This window comes from Balaenoptera musculus, chromosome 14 (genome assembly GCF_009873245.2).
Source record: "Balaenoptera musculus isolate JJ_BM4_2016_0621 chromosome 14, mBalMus1.pri.v3, whole genome shotgun sequence".
NCBI lineage: Eukaryota > Metazoa > Chordata > Mammalia > Artiodactyla > Balaenopteridae > Balaenoptera > Balaenoptera musculus.
Window position 1 is genome coordinate 26,836,542 of NC_045798.1, and position 16,886 is coordinate 26,853,427.

General features: G+C 53.8%; 1 protein-coding gene across 9 annotated transcripts in view; it reads right to left on the reverse strand.

Annotated features, from left to right (window-relative positions):
- Positions 1-7,934: 7,934 nt before the first annotated feature.
- PI4KA (phosphatidylinositol 4-kinase alpha) overlaps positions 7,935-16,886 on the reverse strand; it is a 98,084-nt gene continuing 89,132 nt past the window's right edge. For 2 of the 9 annotated variants that reach the window (XM_036822835.1, XM_036822840.1), the window contains 13 exons: positions 16,484-16,604; positions 14,867-14,996; positions 13,987-14,057; positions 12,832-13,126; positions 12,683-12,753; positions 11,980-12,089; positions 11,455-11,559; positions 11,240-11,365; positions 10,783-10,903; positions 10,449-10,644; positions 9,750-9,839; positions 9,207-9,290; positions 7,935-8,299 (listed from right to left, as the gene is read on the reverse strand). In XM_036822835.1, the coding sequence (XP_036678730.1) occupies positions 8,248-8,299; positions 9,207-9,290; positions 9,750-9,839; positions 10,449-10,644; positions 10,783-10,903; positions 11,240-11,365; positions 11,455-11,559; positions 11,980-12,089; positions 12,683-12,753; positions 12,832-13,126; positions 13,987-14,057; positions 14,867-14,996; positions 16,484-16,604 (1,572 nt within the window). In that variant the 3' untranslated portion in view covers positions 7,935-8,247. Of the gene's footprint in view, positions 8,300-9,206; positions 9,291-9,749; positions 9,840-10,448; positions 10,645-10,782; positions 10,904-11,239; positions 11,366-11,454; positions 11,560-11,979; positions 12,090-12,682; positions 12,754-12,831; positions 13,127-13,986; positions 14,058-14,866; positions 14,997-16,483; positions 16,605-16,886 lie in introns of those variants that run through there. The other 7 variants (XM_036822838.1, XM_036822836.1, XM_036822839.1 and 4 more) reach the window with 7 other exon arrangements.

Here is a 16,886-nt window from a genome sequence, read left to right on the forward strand (position 1 = left end):
GGTTTCTGGGCGCCAGGCGGAGGGGTGGGGGGGCGGGGGTGACTGGGGAGGGGAGGGGAAGGGGGACTGGGGAGGGGTGGCGGCGAGAGACGGTGAGACGCGGGGGTGGCGGCGAGAGAATGGGAGACGCCGGGGCGGGGGCGTCATGTGTCCTCGGGCCCAGCGGACGCCAGGCTCCTCCGGGCGGACCTTGGTCCCGAGAGGCTGCCGGGCCCTCGGTTCCTCCAGCCCTGCCGCCCACTCGGGAGGGGTAGGAATTGTTACTAAACCCGCTTTCTCCTCCGGCGAGCAGAGCCCGGGGCACCGGCCAGCGGGTCCCCGCGGAGGTCCGTGTCCCGCGTCCGCGTGGTGGTTACGCAGTCCCCGCGGCGCCTCTCCTCTCCTTGGTCCGCGGCGCTCTCCCGCGTCCGGGCTGTGTGGACCGTGCGCGCTCACCACTGCGGTCTTCGCGGGCATCGTCTTTTCATTTCTGTAAATGTTCTGCTTAAAGGAGATGGACCTCGCGTTTCACTTAGTCTCTGATGCAGATGCTGCTCGATTTTTATTATTTACTTTTTTTTTGGTAGTGAAATTGTGTGTATCTCCTGTGCACACATACGTGCGTTTTTGCTCAGGCTTTTGAACAATCGTTTCCTTATTGATTTGCACTTGTTCTTTAGTCTTTTGGCGGTTAAATTTGTTCATGGACTTCTTTGCACAATGTAAGAATTGTGCGTTGTGTTCTAAAAATTCCGTTCTTGCCTGGAAGTCGTAAAGATACTCTCACACTTTACTTTTCATTGGTGTAAACATTTTATCCATCATCCGTAGATGGGCATTTGGGTTGTTCCACCCTTTGGCTATTGGGATGCTGCAGTGAGGGAATTCCCTGGTGGTTCAGTGGTTGGGACTCGGCGCTTTCACTGCCTTTGCCTCGGTTGCATCCCTGGTCGGGGAACTAAGATCCTGCAAGCCTCACAGCGTGGCCAAAAAAAAAAAAAAAGATGGTGCAGTGAACATGGGTGTGCAGATATCTGTTTGAGTGCCTGCTTTCGCTTCTTTTGGGTATTCACCCAAAAGTGGACTTGCTGGATCAAATGGTACTTCTGTTTATTTTTTTGAGGAACTGCTGTATGGTGTCCCATCAGCAGTGCCCAAGGGGTCCAGCTTCTCCACATCCTCTGCAATATTAGTTTGCTGGTTTTTTTCTTTCTTTTTTAATGAATAGCCATCCTAATGGGTGTGATTTTTTTTTTTGCTTTCAATTTTCAAGCTTTGCATTCTCTAGTTTTTATAATTTATAATTACAAAGTCTCATCCATCACATCCATAAAATAAGATGTCCTAGGGAAGTCTAGCTTGTATCCATGTGCCCTCCACCCTGTTGCCCCCACTCCTGTGGAAGAAACACTTGATTTTTTTAATGGACTCTCCTTTCCCCCCCTTGATAAGTGAACTATGTACAGCCCCCCTCCCCTTTCCTGGTTAGCACAGTGCAACATGCGACTTCTCTGGAAGCTCCTCGCTTTGGGCAGTGTGGCAGGTGGGCCTGTCATTAACGCCACAGCCACCGTAGCCGTGGGGGTGTGTCCTCATGCTTCCTCAGCAAGGAGCCTTCTGCAAACGTCTGTTTGTATTTTGCCAGAGAATCTGTGAGATCCATTCCTCACAGTGGGATTGTGAGCCAGGGGTGACCACATGCATGATATTTGGAGATGCCCCTGGTCACTTTCAGGGTCGCTCTGTTGCATTCCCACCCTCACTGGCTATGGCCACTTTCCCCACAGCCTCCCCCCCCAACCCTGCATGTTGTCAATCTGATGGGTGAGAAAGGGCACTTCAGGGTGGTTTTAATTTGCATTTCTCTTGTGATCAAGGTTGAGCACATTTTTTATATTTAAGGGCCAGGTGCATTTCTTTTCCTGCAAACAATTCATATCATTTGTTCATGTTAAAACTATAGGATTGTAGGGTTTCCTTCTCCCTCAGTTTTTTCAAAGCTCTTTTTTAGGATGCATTTTAGCTTCGAGATCTGTTGTGAATATTTCCCCAGTTTGTCTTTCGCTTTGTTCGGGGTGCTCTTTTGCTATCTATGTGTTGTTTTGGTAACAATTTGCTTTCCTGTACTGATCCTGGATTTTCTGGGTTATGAAGGAAACTGTTCCCGTCTTCTTCCAACACTTGCATGCTTCCTCAGTTTATATTCAGCCTGTTGTCTGCCTCTGGACGTAGGGACTTAGTATGGTTTAGGATGTGAGGACCTTTTGCATTTGTTTGATTGGGATTACACTGAAGTTAGAGATAAGTTTGCAGAGAAATGTCTTCCAAACCTTGGACGACATCTCTCTCCATTTTTAATTTTTCTCAGCATTTTGTGTTTTTTTTTAGTGTAAAGGTCTTTCATGTCTTTGCATTTATTCTGAGGGATTTTATGTTTGGGGTGCTATTATACACGGTATAGGATTTTTTAGTTTTAATTTCCAACTGTTTATTGCTGGCATATAGAAATACAATGACTTTTGTGTATGGATCTTGTAAACTGTGGTACTGCTGAACTACTCCCTTGTTAGTTCTTTGAAACTCTTCCATAGCTTCCTCAGGATTTTATAAACAATCTTATTGCCCGTGAGGCAGGACTGTTTCTCTTCTTCCTTCCAAACTGTCTACCGCTGGCCACACACTCGGTACAAAGCTGATTAGAAGTGGTGAGAAGGAGTGCCCCTATCTTGCTCTGGATCTTATATTTCATCATGAATATGTTAACCATGTTTTTCTTAGAGATCTTTATCAGATTGAGGAACTGTTCTCCTATTTCTAGTTTGCTGATTTTTTTTTTTTTGGCCATGCAGCACAGCTTGCGGAATCTTTGTTCCCTGACCAGTGATTGAACCCATGCCGCAACAGTGAAAGCACCGAGTCCTAACCACTGGACAGTCAGGGAATTCCCAAGTTTGCTGATTTTTTATTACGAATGGGTGTTGAATATTGTGCAGTGCTTTTTCTGCCCCTATTGATCATATGGTTTTCCTTCTTTAGTCTGTTAATGTGAATGACCCTGATTGCATCTTAAGCCAACCTTGCATTCCTGGGATAAGGCCCACACTTGGTCATGATGGTCCTTTTTTACACATTGTGTTCAATTTGCTAATATTTAGTTAAAGATTTTTGCGCCTGTGTTCATGAGAGGGATGTTGCCCTATCTTCTAGTTTTCTTGGAAGGTCGTTGTCTTTTTTTTTAATTTTAATTAATTTATTTGGCTGCATTGGGTCTTAGTTGCGGCACACGGGACCTTTCATTATGGCGTGTGGGCTCCTCACTGCGGCACTTGGGCTTCTCTCCAGTTGCAGCATTTGGGCTCTAGAGCGTGTGGGCTTAGTTGCCCTGTGGCGTGTGGGATCTTAGTTCCCCGACCAGGGATCGAATCCACGTCCCCTGCGTTGGAAGGTGGATTCTCAACCACTGGACCACCAGGGAAGTCCCAGAAGGTCCTTTTTAATATCAGGGCTGTGCTGCCTTCATAAAAAAATGAATAGGGAAGTGTTTGTTCCTCTCTTTTCTGAAGGATAGTGTGTAACACTGGCATTATTGCTTCCTTACATATTGAGACCCATCTTGGCTTTATGATGAAAAAAATTACACCTCAATAATTTTAACACAGAAAAACATATGAGTCATCAGTGTATGTAGCTCAGTGAATTTCCATAGGATAAGAAACAATGTTGGGCTTCCCTGGTGGCGCAGTGGTTGAGAATCCGCCTGCCAATGCAGGGGACACGGGTTCGAGCCCTGCTCTGGGAAGATCCCACATGCCGCGGAGCAACTAGGCCCGTGAGCCACAGCTACTGAGCCTGCGCGTCTGGAGCCTGTGCTCCGCAACAAGAGAGGCCGCGACAGTGAGAGGCCTGCGCACCGCGATGAAGAGTGGCCCCCGCTTGCCACAGCTAGAGAAAGCCCTCGCACAGAAACGAAGACCCAATACAGCAAAAATAAACAAATAAACTTGAAAAAAGGCCACAAGCAAAATTAAAAAAAAAAAAAAAAAAAGAAACAATGTTACCAGCACCTGATTCTCCCCCTGCCTTCCTAGTGGCTCCCTCCTTCAAAACTAACTTGTGTCCTGACTTCTAACACCATCAAATAATGGTGCCTGTTCTGGAACCTCAGATGGAGTCATTCAGCAAGTACCTTTTGCTCAGCAGCGTCCACACTGCCTGCTGCAGTTGTTCATTTATGTCCATTATTGCCCTGTATTCTTCTGCATGAATAACCACAATGATTTCTCTCTTGTCTAAGAACATTTTGGTCATTTACAGGTTTTGTTTGTTAGGAGTAGTGACCTCAGGACACTATTTCCTGCACAGATTTCGTACGTCTGTCGGGTATGTGTATAGGCGGGGAACTGCTGGCTTGAGCTGCTCAGCCTTGCTGGAGGCTTCACACCCAGCAGCAGCAACTTAAGAGTTCCAGGTGCTCCACATGCCCCAATGCCTGACATTATGTATCATTTTATGTTTCAGACAGGCAGGGGGGTGAGTGGGTATCACATTGTGGTTTTAATTTGCAATGATGACTAAATGAAGTTGAACACCTCTTACTATGTTTATTGGCTGTTTGGACAATGTCTTTTGTGAAATGCCTGTTCAGGTTTTTTGTCCATTTTTCTATTCAGTTGTGTCTTACTGATTTTTTAGTAGTTCTTTATATATTCTGGCTGTAAGTCCTTTGAACAGATATAGGTAATTGCAAATATCTTCCCAGGTCTGTGGCATGTATTTTCATAGAGTCCAATTTAATTTTTTCCCCTTTATAATTAGTGCTTTTTTGGTTCTGCTTAAGAAATCTGTGTGTGTTCTGAGGTCATCAAGACATGCTTCTGTATTTTCTTCTAAAAGCCTTTAAAGTTTACCTTTAACGTACATCTCTCCAGTCCACCTGGAATTAATTTCTATGTCTGATGTGAGGTAGGCAGTCGAGGTTGAGTTATTTTCTATACTGCTATCCAGTTAATGCACCATTATTGCAAAGACCATCTTTCCCTGACTGCTCTGCAGTGTCTGCATGTATGTGGGTATACGTCCCTGGACTTCATCTCTTCCACTGTTCACTTGTCTTTCCTTGAATCAGGAAGCCACAGTGTCTTAACTTCCATGGCTTAAGGATAATTCTTGATATCTAGCTTGTGGGTCTTCAAGATCCAAATAGCTATATTTTGACCTTTGCATTCCCATATAGATTTTAGACTTGCCAATTTCCACTACAGAACTTTCTGGGATTTCGATTGGCATTTGCAGTGAAACTACAGACCAATTTGGGGAGAAACAAACATCTGTATAATGTTGAGTTTTCCAACCCATGAATATTTGTTTAGATCTTCTTTCTTTCAACATTTGTAGTTTTCAGTACTTCTTATGAATAGGTCATTAGATTTTTTTCTTGGTATTTGATGTTTGGGGTGCAATTGTAAATGGTAGTGTTTTCATTTTTGTTGTTGTTGTAAGATATATGTACACACATACACACACACACATAATTGATTTTTGTATATTAACCTGTATCCTGAACCTTGACTATAGAATATTCAGATTATTTTGGATTTTTATGTACACAAAGGCCATTTCTGAGTTTTATTTCTCCTTTCCAGATTCTTACACTTTTCCTTTTGTGGCCTGACTAGACTGGCGAGGGCCCCCAGTGCCAAGTGCTGAACAGAGGTGGTGAAACACAGTATTGTCTAAGGGGACAGCTGTCAGTATATCACCTTTAAGAATTTCAGAGTTTTTCGCAGACACTCACATCAAGGGAGTGATGTTTTGGGTACACCCCGTCCTGAGTGTGGACCAAGCTTCCCCAGAAACTCCTCGAAGGTATCAGGCTCTTGGGTTGGTCTTTTGTCTCCTGCGTAATCGAAAGAGGAACTTGATTGTTCTTAAGATTTTAAATTTCATTTTGTTTTTTGTCTCTAAAGAAACCTATTTGCTTGTCAGCTTGTGGATTTAGATTTTTCTACCCAGTACTGTAAATAGCATTTCTAACTTTTCAAGATGTATAATTTGCCATATTGCCGGAGTCTTGGACGTGCCATTCAATTGACTTTCATTTTAAAGCCAGTTTGACAGGCTTCCTTTCCAAGTATTGTGGTTTCAAATCAGTTCTACTGTGTTTGAGTGTGTGTCTACATTTTATAGTGTGTTTGTCCTGCACTTCCTATGCTCCCCCCTCTTCCTGGTCTTCTGTTTGATCTTTCTGGAAGTCACACCTGATATTCTGGTTTCCTTTCTACTTGAACAGGCTCACCTCTATGCACCTCCCCAAACACGACCTTAAAGCATTTAACTCGGATCATCCCCTTGGCTCTTACGTGTATTTTGTCTGGTGTTTCAGTTCCACTCTTTCAATTTCTAAGTATTTAGGGTTCTTCCAGATATCTTATTGATTCCTAACAATTCCGTGGGATCAGCCTGACGTGGTGAACAAGTACAGATGGGGTGCTGCTGCTGACGGACTGCATTTCATAATCGCCATCAGGGCTACATGTGTGATGGCATCCTGTGTTCTATCAATCACTTGTGCAGAGAAGGATGTTAAAATCTCCAACTCTATTAGTTTATTTCTCCCCTGAATTCTGTCAAATTTTGCTTCGGAAACACATGTACACACGATGATGGTGAATCTTTCTATTTCCTCTACTTCTGCGTCAGGTCCATGACTATAAAGTGCACTGCTTGTCATCAGCATATAATTGGGTCTCACGTTTATCCATGTTTATAATTCCTGCCTCCTGACTGGAGTGCTTAGTTGTCCATGCTTAACAGAATTAATGATGCAGTGGGACTGTCGTCTGCTACTGCAAAACTTTTTGTCCCATGTTATTTCTTCTTTTCTTCTTCCTTTCCTGCCTTCTTTTGGATTAATTTAATATTTTAAAAAGTTCTTTTAACTTACATATTGGCTGCTTCTTTATATTTATTTATACTGTGCTTCCTGCAGCTGAGTGGGTGTTTTTCACCAACTCTGGAATCCTGTCGTGGGTGACTGAAGCGTCTCATTCAACTCTCCTTTTCTTTATGCCTCATTTTTGGTAATTTCATTGTTCTGCCTTTCATTGATGGGTTGTCTCTTCACCTGTATCTTACCTGCTTTTTTTTTTTAATTACTTTTTTAAATTAATTAACTTATTTTTGGCTGCGTTGGGGCTTCGATGCTGTGTGCGAGCTTTCCCGAGTTGTGGCGAGCAGGGGCTACTCTTTGTTGCAGTGCGCGGCCTTGCCATTGCAATGGCTTCTCGTGTTGTGGAGCACGTGCTCTAGGCGCATGGGCTTCTGTACTTGTGGCACGTGGGCTCAGCTGCTGTGGCTCGCGGGCTCTAGAGCACAGGCTCAGCAGTTGTGGCACACGGGCTTAGTTGCTCCGCGGCATGTGGGATCTTCCCAGACCAGGGCTTGAACCCATGTCCCCTGCACTGGCAGGCAGATTCTTAACCGCTGCGCCACCAGGGAAGTCCTTACCTGCTTTTTAACCAATCAATCAATCATCTTTTGTGTGACTTATTTCTAGATATTCTGTCATTGTTTTTTTAGTTTTGGGTCTTTGGAGGGTCATGCGGGTGGGGATGGACACTGCGGGGAGGTTGGTGCATGAGGACGGCGGTGTCCTGGAGTAGAGGACCTGAAGGTGGTCGAGAGGGACACCGGGAAGGACCGGAGCAGAGGCAGGACGCAGAGCAATGCCTGCGGAGGAGAGACGAGAATGGGGTGGCCAGGTGGCCTCTGCGGGAGCCCTGAGAGCCATCAGGGAAAATACAGTGTTATTTTCGGTACATCTATGCTGTGGTGAGTCGTCTTTGTGAAGCTCACAGCCAGGGCACTGGGGATGGCCCCTCGTGGCTGCGAGGCTCCTGGGCTGGCGGCCCCCACCCCCAGCTGAACGTGCACTTAGGACTGAATTGGCTCCAACGCAGTTTTTTTGTTTTTATTTTGTTTACGTTGGTTGAATCTTAGGTTAAATATAATTTTCCCATTTTTTATACACAAGAAAATACTTCATGTACCTCTGAGACAAGACAGGCAGGGAATGTGTCCAGTGCAAGCATAGCTCACACCTGTGCAGAGACTGGCTCTGATTGTCATTCCAGCCGCACGGGCCATGTAGGCGACACCTCGGGAGGCAGCGGGTTGCCGGGCTCTGCAGGGGCATCTCAGCCCATCTGTCCATCGGATGAAGTGGCAGGCCGTGTGCAGCAGCAGGCAGTGATTGCGGCACTCTGCCCCTCAGTAGGGGATGTCGTTCTGATAGTACTGGATCATGTCATAGGTCCGGCTCCTGGGAGCAGAGAGCAGAGGGGATTGTGAGGGGCCTGTGCTGGTCTGGGGACCCGACCCCCTGAGCCGTCCTGCTACACCCCTGGAGGCCGAGTGCCCGATCGCGGACTTTTTGTCTGCCTGCCAGCCCCTCTCTCACTGGGACACTTGCTCCCTCACCCATGGCCACAGCCTCCCTGTTATGCCCCATCTCCTCCTTGCTCATGGGCCCCAAAGTGGGCTCAAGAGGATGCCCTTCCTCAGCCAGACGCCTGCCCTTGGTCCTGGGGCCCGGGATGTGGCCCGGGGGTGCGTCTGTAGGAGTTGACTCCCAGCCCTGGGGCCTGGCATGTGGCTGGAAGGGGTCTGTGCGCTCCGCCCCGCCCCCCAACCCCCCGCCTCACATCACCATCAGGAGAGCCTGCCTCATGCCGCCCTCCAAACCCCTCCTGCTACCCTGAGCAACCCCACTTCTCTGCTCCCCAGTCAGCAAAACCAAGTGGTGCTCCTGTGCCACTGGACCTCGGCGGATCCACCGGAGCCAGTTCTCTGTCTCCAGGGTGTGGGCCTGGGGCCTCTGCACCTCCCGGGGCCTGGACTCCCCTCGCTCACCCCGTTGTTGAGTCTAGAAACCTCAAGGCCACCTTCGACTGTCACAGCCCCTGGGAGCCTGTCCCCAGGCCTGTCACTGAGGCCTGGCCCCACCGCTTCTAGTGGCCCCAGTTCCCCCACCAGGCCCCTCCTGTCATGGCCCCCACAGCAGCTGAAGGGGATTGAAGCCTCTCAGAACTCACTTCCTGCCCCACTGGGCCGGGCGTCTCGGGGCAGTGCATCCTGTTACCTGGCCCAGGTGTGGGCCTGCACAGGTGCCCACTGAACACTAGATAAGTGACACGGGTGCGTGGGTGGGGCAGGACAGGGTGACTTGCCTGTTGCTGAGGAAGCAGCTCTGAATGACCTTCAGGATGAAATTTGCGGCCTCTCGCTCTGTCATGTTGGGGCTGAACCTGTGCCTGGCGGGGGGGAAGGACCGTGTCAGGGCTGCCGCCCCCAGGGCTCCAGGCTGCCCTCCCTGCAGGGACGTGGTCTGGCTGGTGGGCTGCACTTAGTGGCCTGGCCTCCTGTGGGGACACGGTTCCCAGCTGGCCTCGAGGGCTTGGGCCCCTTCCCAGCACCTCCCGGGCCCAGGGGCCTGCGGCCAGGGTAGGACTGGCAGGGGGCTGAGCCACTGCAGCCCCGGGGCTTGGCCCAGACACACCCTTGAGGGACGAAGGGCCGCAGGGTACATCCTCCGCCTAAGCCATGGCACCTCACACACGAGAGGTCTGGGGACGGTGCCTCACCCAGGACCCCGTCTGTCTGGGCGTCCAAGGGGGAGCACTTGGCCTCGATAACAGTCCCTGTTACCAGCACTCGAGGGGCTCCCATCTCAGGGGACAGCCGCCCCCAAGTGGCCTGCCTGCCGGACCTACTTCAAGAGCTTGATTGTCTGGCCGCGGAAGCAGGGAAGGCCCGTGTCCAGCATGAGAGTGACCAGAGAGACAACGGCGTCCATGTAGGGCCTGGGGAGAGGCAGGGAGGGAGGTGGACAGAAGCCAGCCTGGGTGGGGGCCCTGCCTGTGGTCAACATGCAGCCCCTGCCCAGGGCCTGCCCTCGGCCCCTGCCGTGGTTCTGTGCCCGGCCGAGGAAGGGATCCTCCCTTCTTGAAGGGAACCGCGTACGCGCCATGCAGGCTTCAGCAGACTCGGGTTGGAGTCCAGGTGTCCCCACACTGCTCTGTGGCTTTGGCCACATGACACTTGGAAGCCAGGACTTGAGTCCCTGGCACGCAGCCTGGGGGTGCAGGGGCTCAGGCTAGGGAGGAAGGGCAGGTGGGGTGCTCAGAGGGGCCCCAAGGCGTCGGCAGGCGAGGCCAAGCCTGGGAGATGCAGAACATGGAGGGTCACTGATGCCTGGAGCAAGATGCTGCTGGCACAGGTGGCAGAGACGTGACAGGAAGGCGAGGCCTCAGGGGGCCTCCCGTGCATACCCCCGCCCCAACCCCAGTTCTGTGTCCACCAAAGGCCTGAGATGACCCAAGGGGAGCTTTGAGGGGCAGGCGGGGCTTGCTGGATGAACGGGCCCAGTATGGAAGCCCCTCCCTGCCCCCCGCCCCATCCACAGGGCTCACCGCACGGCCAGGTAGCCGCGGACACACATCTCCATGAACCACTTGAAGGGGGTGGCCTCCATCTTGCCCCCCATGATCATCACCATCTCGTCTGTCAGCTTGATGTCTGGTTCCCAGCCGAGGTTGCCACCCGGGGAGCTTTCAAACATGAAGCCAAAGTCTGCAATACCCCAAAGAGCCATCGTTTTGGGATCAGCTGCAGGGCAAAGCCGGGTGGATGCCCTGTAGCTGCCGTTTCCTGGGGACGCTGGGGAGCAGCGGCTGGAAAGGAAGCCCAGCTCCTCAACCCCCAGAGCCCCTGCCCCGGTGCCCCCGCGGCAGGATGCCCACCCACCGATGTGGATGATGTGGCCCTTCTTGTCCAGCATGATGTTGCCGTTGTGCCGGTCCTTGATCTGCAGCAGGAACAGCAGGAGGCTGTAGGCAGCCATGCTGCGGATGAAGTTATAGCGCGCCTGTGCAGAGACAGCATGCTCAGGGCGCCCCGGAGCTGTGCCCTCTTGGGCCTGTGGGCACCCTGGAACCCCTGGGCCTGCGCTTAGATCAGCAAGCCAAACCTTGGTAGCCGGAGTGACAAGTGGGTGCATCTTAGGTGCAGGGCGGTGGCCCCTTCCCCCCTTCAACTCTTGTCAGCTTTCTCCTGGGGAGCCCCTCTCAAGGCATGCCTTTCATCCCAAGGAAGGTTACAGATGCCCTGGTTTTACCCCCAGACATACGAGGACTTGGAAAACAGGGTGCTGACCAATGCGGGAGCTGGGGCTGGGGGGCAGTGGGGCCGCCCTGCTGCCCACCTGCTGGAAGGCCAGCGTGGACTCATCCCCGTACTGGCGCGTGAAATAGTCGTACATGCCAAAGTCGGTCTGGCGGCCCAGCTGGTCCCGAGAGGTACAGTCAGGGATGCACTCGATCACCCCGCACTAGGGAGGAAGGGCCGAGGCTGAGGCTGCGGGCACACCGCAGGGTGAGGGACAGGGGCAGCGCCCAAGCAACTGCTTGGGGAACTTACCCCAGGGGCGGTGGCCACCACCCGGTACGGGAAGACGAAGAGATCCAGGCCAACTAGCTGGAAGATGTTTTTGAAGAGGTCGATGATCTGCAGGGCCAGCATGTCCTGGGAACCGGGAGAGACTCAGGGTGGTAGTGGGCTGCTGGCTCCAGGTGCCTGCGGCCCTGCCCAGTGAGGGGGAGGGGGAGGGGTAGGAGGGAGGGAGGCCCTGGTGAGCCTGACTGCCCACTGCTCCCTGGGCAGACTGCGAGGATGCACTGCCTGGCGGTGGGTGTGAGTAAGGGGCACCCATCCCCCCGGGGCAGTTCCCCCTGAGCAGCCAGGGTGTACAGCGGGAGGTGGGGGCCACTGGAGAGGCCTCTGGGTTTAGCAGAAAGCCCTGATGTACTCCAAGGCAACAGAATCAAATGGGGAACCAAGGATTCCTATTTCTGTGTGATGCTGAGAAGTGTGCCTGGAGCCTTGGAGAGAGGCGGGCCTGCCCCAGCCCCGCCCACCTCTGGCCCTGCCTGCCCAGCCCACTACCTGCCGGCAGTCGTCTCCCACTTTGAAGATGGCTGCTTGCCAGGAGATTTTCTGGCCATCGGCCTCCTGTGTGCTGCCCTCATCCTCGGAGTCTGAGCAGCACCGCAGACCTGCACAGAGAGAGGCTTCCTGTCAGTGGCGGACAGAGAGGCCCTCTGAGGATGCTGGGGGCGAGCCCTGATCATGTGCCTGAAGCAACACAGAACCTTAGGGATCATCTCTGCAAAACCCTAAGGAGGCCAACGAGGCCCAGCAGACACCGGGGGTCAGTGGGTGGGGCCACGGGGCCAGGGTCTCTTCCTAAGAACAGCTGAGGAGCGAGGACCCAGGGCCACACCCTTGTGCTGCTGTGCTCCCCACATTCATGCCCCCCCAGAACTGCAGAGTGTGATGTATGTGGCAGCCACAGCTGAGGAACAACCATGCCCTGTCCTGGGAAGAGGCCAGAAGGATCCTTCCCAGCGCTTCAGGAGGGAGCAGGGCCCTGCCGACACCCTGGTCTCCAGACTGGGAGAGAATCGACTCCTGCTGTGGAGGCTGCCAGCCTGCGGTCACTCGCACGGCAGCCAAGCCGACCAGTCCTCCCTGGGGCCTCTGTCACTGCACACGTGCCTGCCACCCCCAGACAAGTGCCCAGACTGACTGGCTGGAGGCCGTCACTGTTCATGGGGACCCCAAACTACATCGGACGTGCCCCACTGACCTTCCTTCTCAAGTTCACTAACTCCGCATCGTTTCACCTTGAACTTAGCCAAATACGGGGCCTTTGCAGCGCTGGAAAACAACAGAGAATGGGGCACAAGTGACAGGGAATGGGAGCCCGTGAGGGGGAGCTTGCGGGGGGTGCCTCACCTCTGCATGGGCGTCCCGGACTTGTAGTCGATGTCCAGCACGATGGCCTCGGGGTTGCTGGGCAGGTAGCAGCCTGTGAGGGACAGAAGGGACATCCCAGGGCCCAAGCAGGATGAGGCTTTCCCAGCAGACGGGGCTGTGCTGAGGCCTTGAGGGCCTTGCCTGCGGCACCGCCGACTCCTTGTTCCGAGGCCGGTAAGGCCGTCATCCCTGACTCTGTGCTGTTTCCCTGGACCCATCCTGACGTTCCACATGGGGCCACCGCCTCCCGCAGACGCTTCTCCAAGAGGACACCCTAAACCCTCAGCTTCTCAGGTCACTGGCCGCCAGTGCCACAGGACACAGGAGCCCCAGCGCCCACCCACCTGACACCCCCAGCTCGACCTTGTCAGGGCAGGTCGAGAGAAGGCCCTTCCTGGTCACGGACCACAGTTCCCCAAGCCCCCGGAGGTGGGGGTGCTCGAGGCGGGGTCCTGGTGGGAGGGACTGGGCCCCTGGGGACCATGTGGGCCCCCGCCTCGTCCGCCCTCCTTCCCTCGCCAGCCCAGCCTCCCTCACACAGCCCAAGCTCCACTCTGCTCTAGAGCCCAGCTGGCTCCCCAGTGCCTCGGGGACACGACCCGGCAGCATGGTGTCCCCTGGGAGGCTGAGTGTTCTCTGGGGCGGGGCTGGGCAGGGCTCAGCACGGTCAGGAGAGGCCTACCCAGGGCCCTGCACTGGTGCCCACCACTGAGGCAGGCAGTGGGCAAGTGTGCAAGGCCAGGGTTTTGAAGAACGAGTGTGTGAGACAGTTAAGAACGGGGAGCTGTGCGGTGACGTCTGGGTTCCCGTCTTGTCTTGGAAAGACACGGATCTGACCACATGGCAAGAGCACCAGGGAGGGGGGCATGGGTTCGCTCATCCTACAGGCCCTAGCACACCTGGGACGCCCCCGCTCCTCCCTAAGCCCACTGTGTGGCCTGCGTTGCTTCTGTTACACTGGAGCTCAGGAACCTTCTAGAACCACAGCTGCCAAGGACAGGGCCTTGGCCTTCAGAAAACAGCAGTAGCTAGGAGAACCAAGAGTGACCACTGGCAGGGGCAGGTTCTGGAGAGGGGTGCCGGGCACCCAGGGCCCCCCAGACCCCCGTCTCACTGGCCTCGAGCCCTGCTCACCAGGCTGCACCTTCACTTCAGACAGAGCCGACAGACAAGCCCTCTTCCTCTCGTCACCTTTAGGGTAGGGCCTGGAGAACAAAACACAGACGCTGGTGTCTGTGGCTTCAGGGCACAGACAGGCCCTCCTGTCCGAGAGCCCTAGCCCTGCGCTCCGCCACCTGGGGCAGGGGAAGGGGGTGGTGCGCTGCTGTGGGGGCCAGGTTGCGGGCTCCGTGGTTTACTGGCAGTGTGGCCTCGGGAAGGCCCTCAGACCTCTGCGCCCCACGACAAGGCGAGTGAAATGAAATCATGCCTCTCACATGGCAGAGGCCCAGGGAGTCCACCCTGATCCTCCATCTCTGCTGCCACGTTGCCGCTCTGCTTAGAACTGGCCAGGAGAGGACCATGGGACACGTGGCCCGCAGTGATGGGGTGGGGGCTGAGCCTGAGCACTGGGGACAGTGTGGTGACTAGGCGCCTGGAGGAATGGCACTAGGGCTCCCCTGCTGCCTCCCCAGGCGCCCGGCCAGCATCCACAACTCCGGGGCCCCATCCTGCACAAATGGGTGGCCCAAGACGTCCAAGGTCGGCGTCTGCTCCACGTGAATGGCGGCCCAGGAGGTGAATCAAGAAAGGACCTTGGGGCTACAAAGGAGTCTGGTTTCCCTAACACCACGGGGACCATCAGAACCTGGACAGCAGATGTCCTCAGGCTTGGGCAAGACCCAAAGTGAACCTGAGATGGTGTTTTCTGTGCATCTGCTATGCCCGCGGGGGCCCTGGATGGCGGGAGCAGACTCCCCGTCTGGCTGTTCCTTAGTGGGGACGTCGAGGGGCCATGTCTACAAAGCTCCCTGGGCAACTCCCACAAGTGCGGCCTGGAGAAGATGCCACTTACTTGATGATGGCTGACACATTAGTGATCTTGTTGAAGAAGTCGAATTCCCGCTGGTAGAAGTCCTTGGCCGGGCCAGACAGGGAGCTTGTGATCTCTTTCACCAGCTGCTCCAGGAGGTCGCCAATGTCAGCTGCAGAGAAACCGAGGGTAAGCCTGCAGTCCTGGTGACCCTCTCTCCAGACCCCACCCAGAGGAGGTCTGCCCTCCTCAGGGTGCTGACGCCCGTGAGGCTGTGGTGAGTGGAGGGCCCCAGGATCACGGATGCTCAAGGGGGCCGCACCTGAAGCGTGTGGTGGTCTCAGGGGAGCACCTGCATCTGACTGTCCCCTCTTCCAGGGAACGTCATTTTTACTTGAAAGAGTGACCAAGAGACAAGGTAAAGTCACTCAGACGTAGACTTATGGCAGATATTTTCTTGAAAACGAATAAAATGAATCTGCCATTTAAGGAAAACAACTACAATACTTTGTTAAACTTGACCAAAAAGCCTGACAGTTTCCTAGCACTCAGAAACGTTTCTGTCCTGTGAGGCAGCTGGGGCTCCACACACGGGATCTTTAAGTACTGCGTCACGAAATGCGTCAGCGCTGGAGACCTTGCCCTGCGCATTGGGTGTGACCATGGTGGGTGTTACAGGTCCTGCGAGGGGCGAGTGCAGGGCAACCAGGGGCTGGATGAACAGAGAGCGAGGCTCACAACACGGTTCAGACCCCTCACTGCACTGAACCCCTGAGAAACCGTCCCGCCAAGCTTGGTAGTGTTAGCGGGGAGCACCCATGGGGGCCTGAACACCAGACGCTCCTCCCTTTCCAACTATGGGTCAGCAAGGCCCAATCTCCTGTAGCCACTTCAGCCCAAACAGCATATTCTGACATGAAATGCAGAGGCAGAGTGAGGGGATCTCCCACCACACTGATGACCTCATCTCCCACAGGCACTAAAGGGGCCTGTAAACGTGTTAAGCAATGCCACTCTTCTCGCTCACTTCTTTAAAAGTTATGTTTATGTGAGATGGGTCTCTATTTTTTTTTTCAATTTTTATTTTTGGCTGCATTGGGTCTTTGTTGCTGCGCGCAGGCTTTCTCTGGTTGCGATGAGCGGGGGCTACTCTTCGTTGCGGTGCGCGGGCTTCTCATTGCGGTGGCTTCTCTTGTTGCGGAGCACGGGCTCTAGGTGCGCAGGCTTCAGTAGTTGTGGCACGCGGGCTCAGTAGTTGTGGCTCGCGGGCTCTAGAGCACAGGCTCAGTAGTTGTGGCGCACGGGCTTAGTTGCTCCGTGGCATGTGGGATCTTCCCGGACCAGGGCTTGAACCCTTGTCCCCTGCATTGGCAGGTGAATTCTTAACCACTGCGCCACCAGGGAAGCCATTTTAAATTTCTAATGTTGGTGAGCACGGATGGCCAAAGGCCATATAAACCCAAGCTCTTTGAAGGTCTCTGTAGTTTTCAAGGGTGTGAGGGTCCTGGGACGACCTGGTTTGGGAAGCGCTGCCCGGGGAGCTGCAGGATGGAGCCACAGGGCCTTGGGGGCCGGGCAGGGGTCAGAGGTGGGAGTGGAGGAATGACGACCCTGGGCAGGTGGTGAGGACGGGGTGGGGCCCGAGGGACGGGCACTCACGGTCTTTCTGGTGCCCCTCTTCATCCACATAGATGTTCGTCTTCATGTTCCAGATGAATTGGTGTGCCAGGAGCTGGGACTTGGATGCCGCCCACAGAATATACTCCCGCACATAGCCCATCTGTAGGAAAGCAAGGTCAGCCCAGGCTGGCCCCATCCACCAAGAGAGGCCGCTCTCACCCAAGCAGCAATGACTCCACGCTTGGCAGACCCAGAAAGAAGTATGGTCGAGCGGTGCCGGCTGTGAGAACGTCTCCTGGGCTGCGGAGTCCAGCCCGAGTCCAGCGGGCTGGCCAGCCGCCGGGGTCTTTGTCTATGCAGGCACACGCCAGCTTTTGTCTCCTCTGTTCCCTCCTCTGGACTCTAAGCCCCGGACTCTAACCAGCTTCTGCTGTCGTCAAGC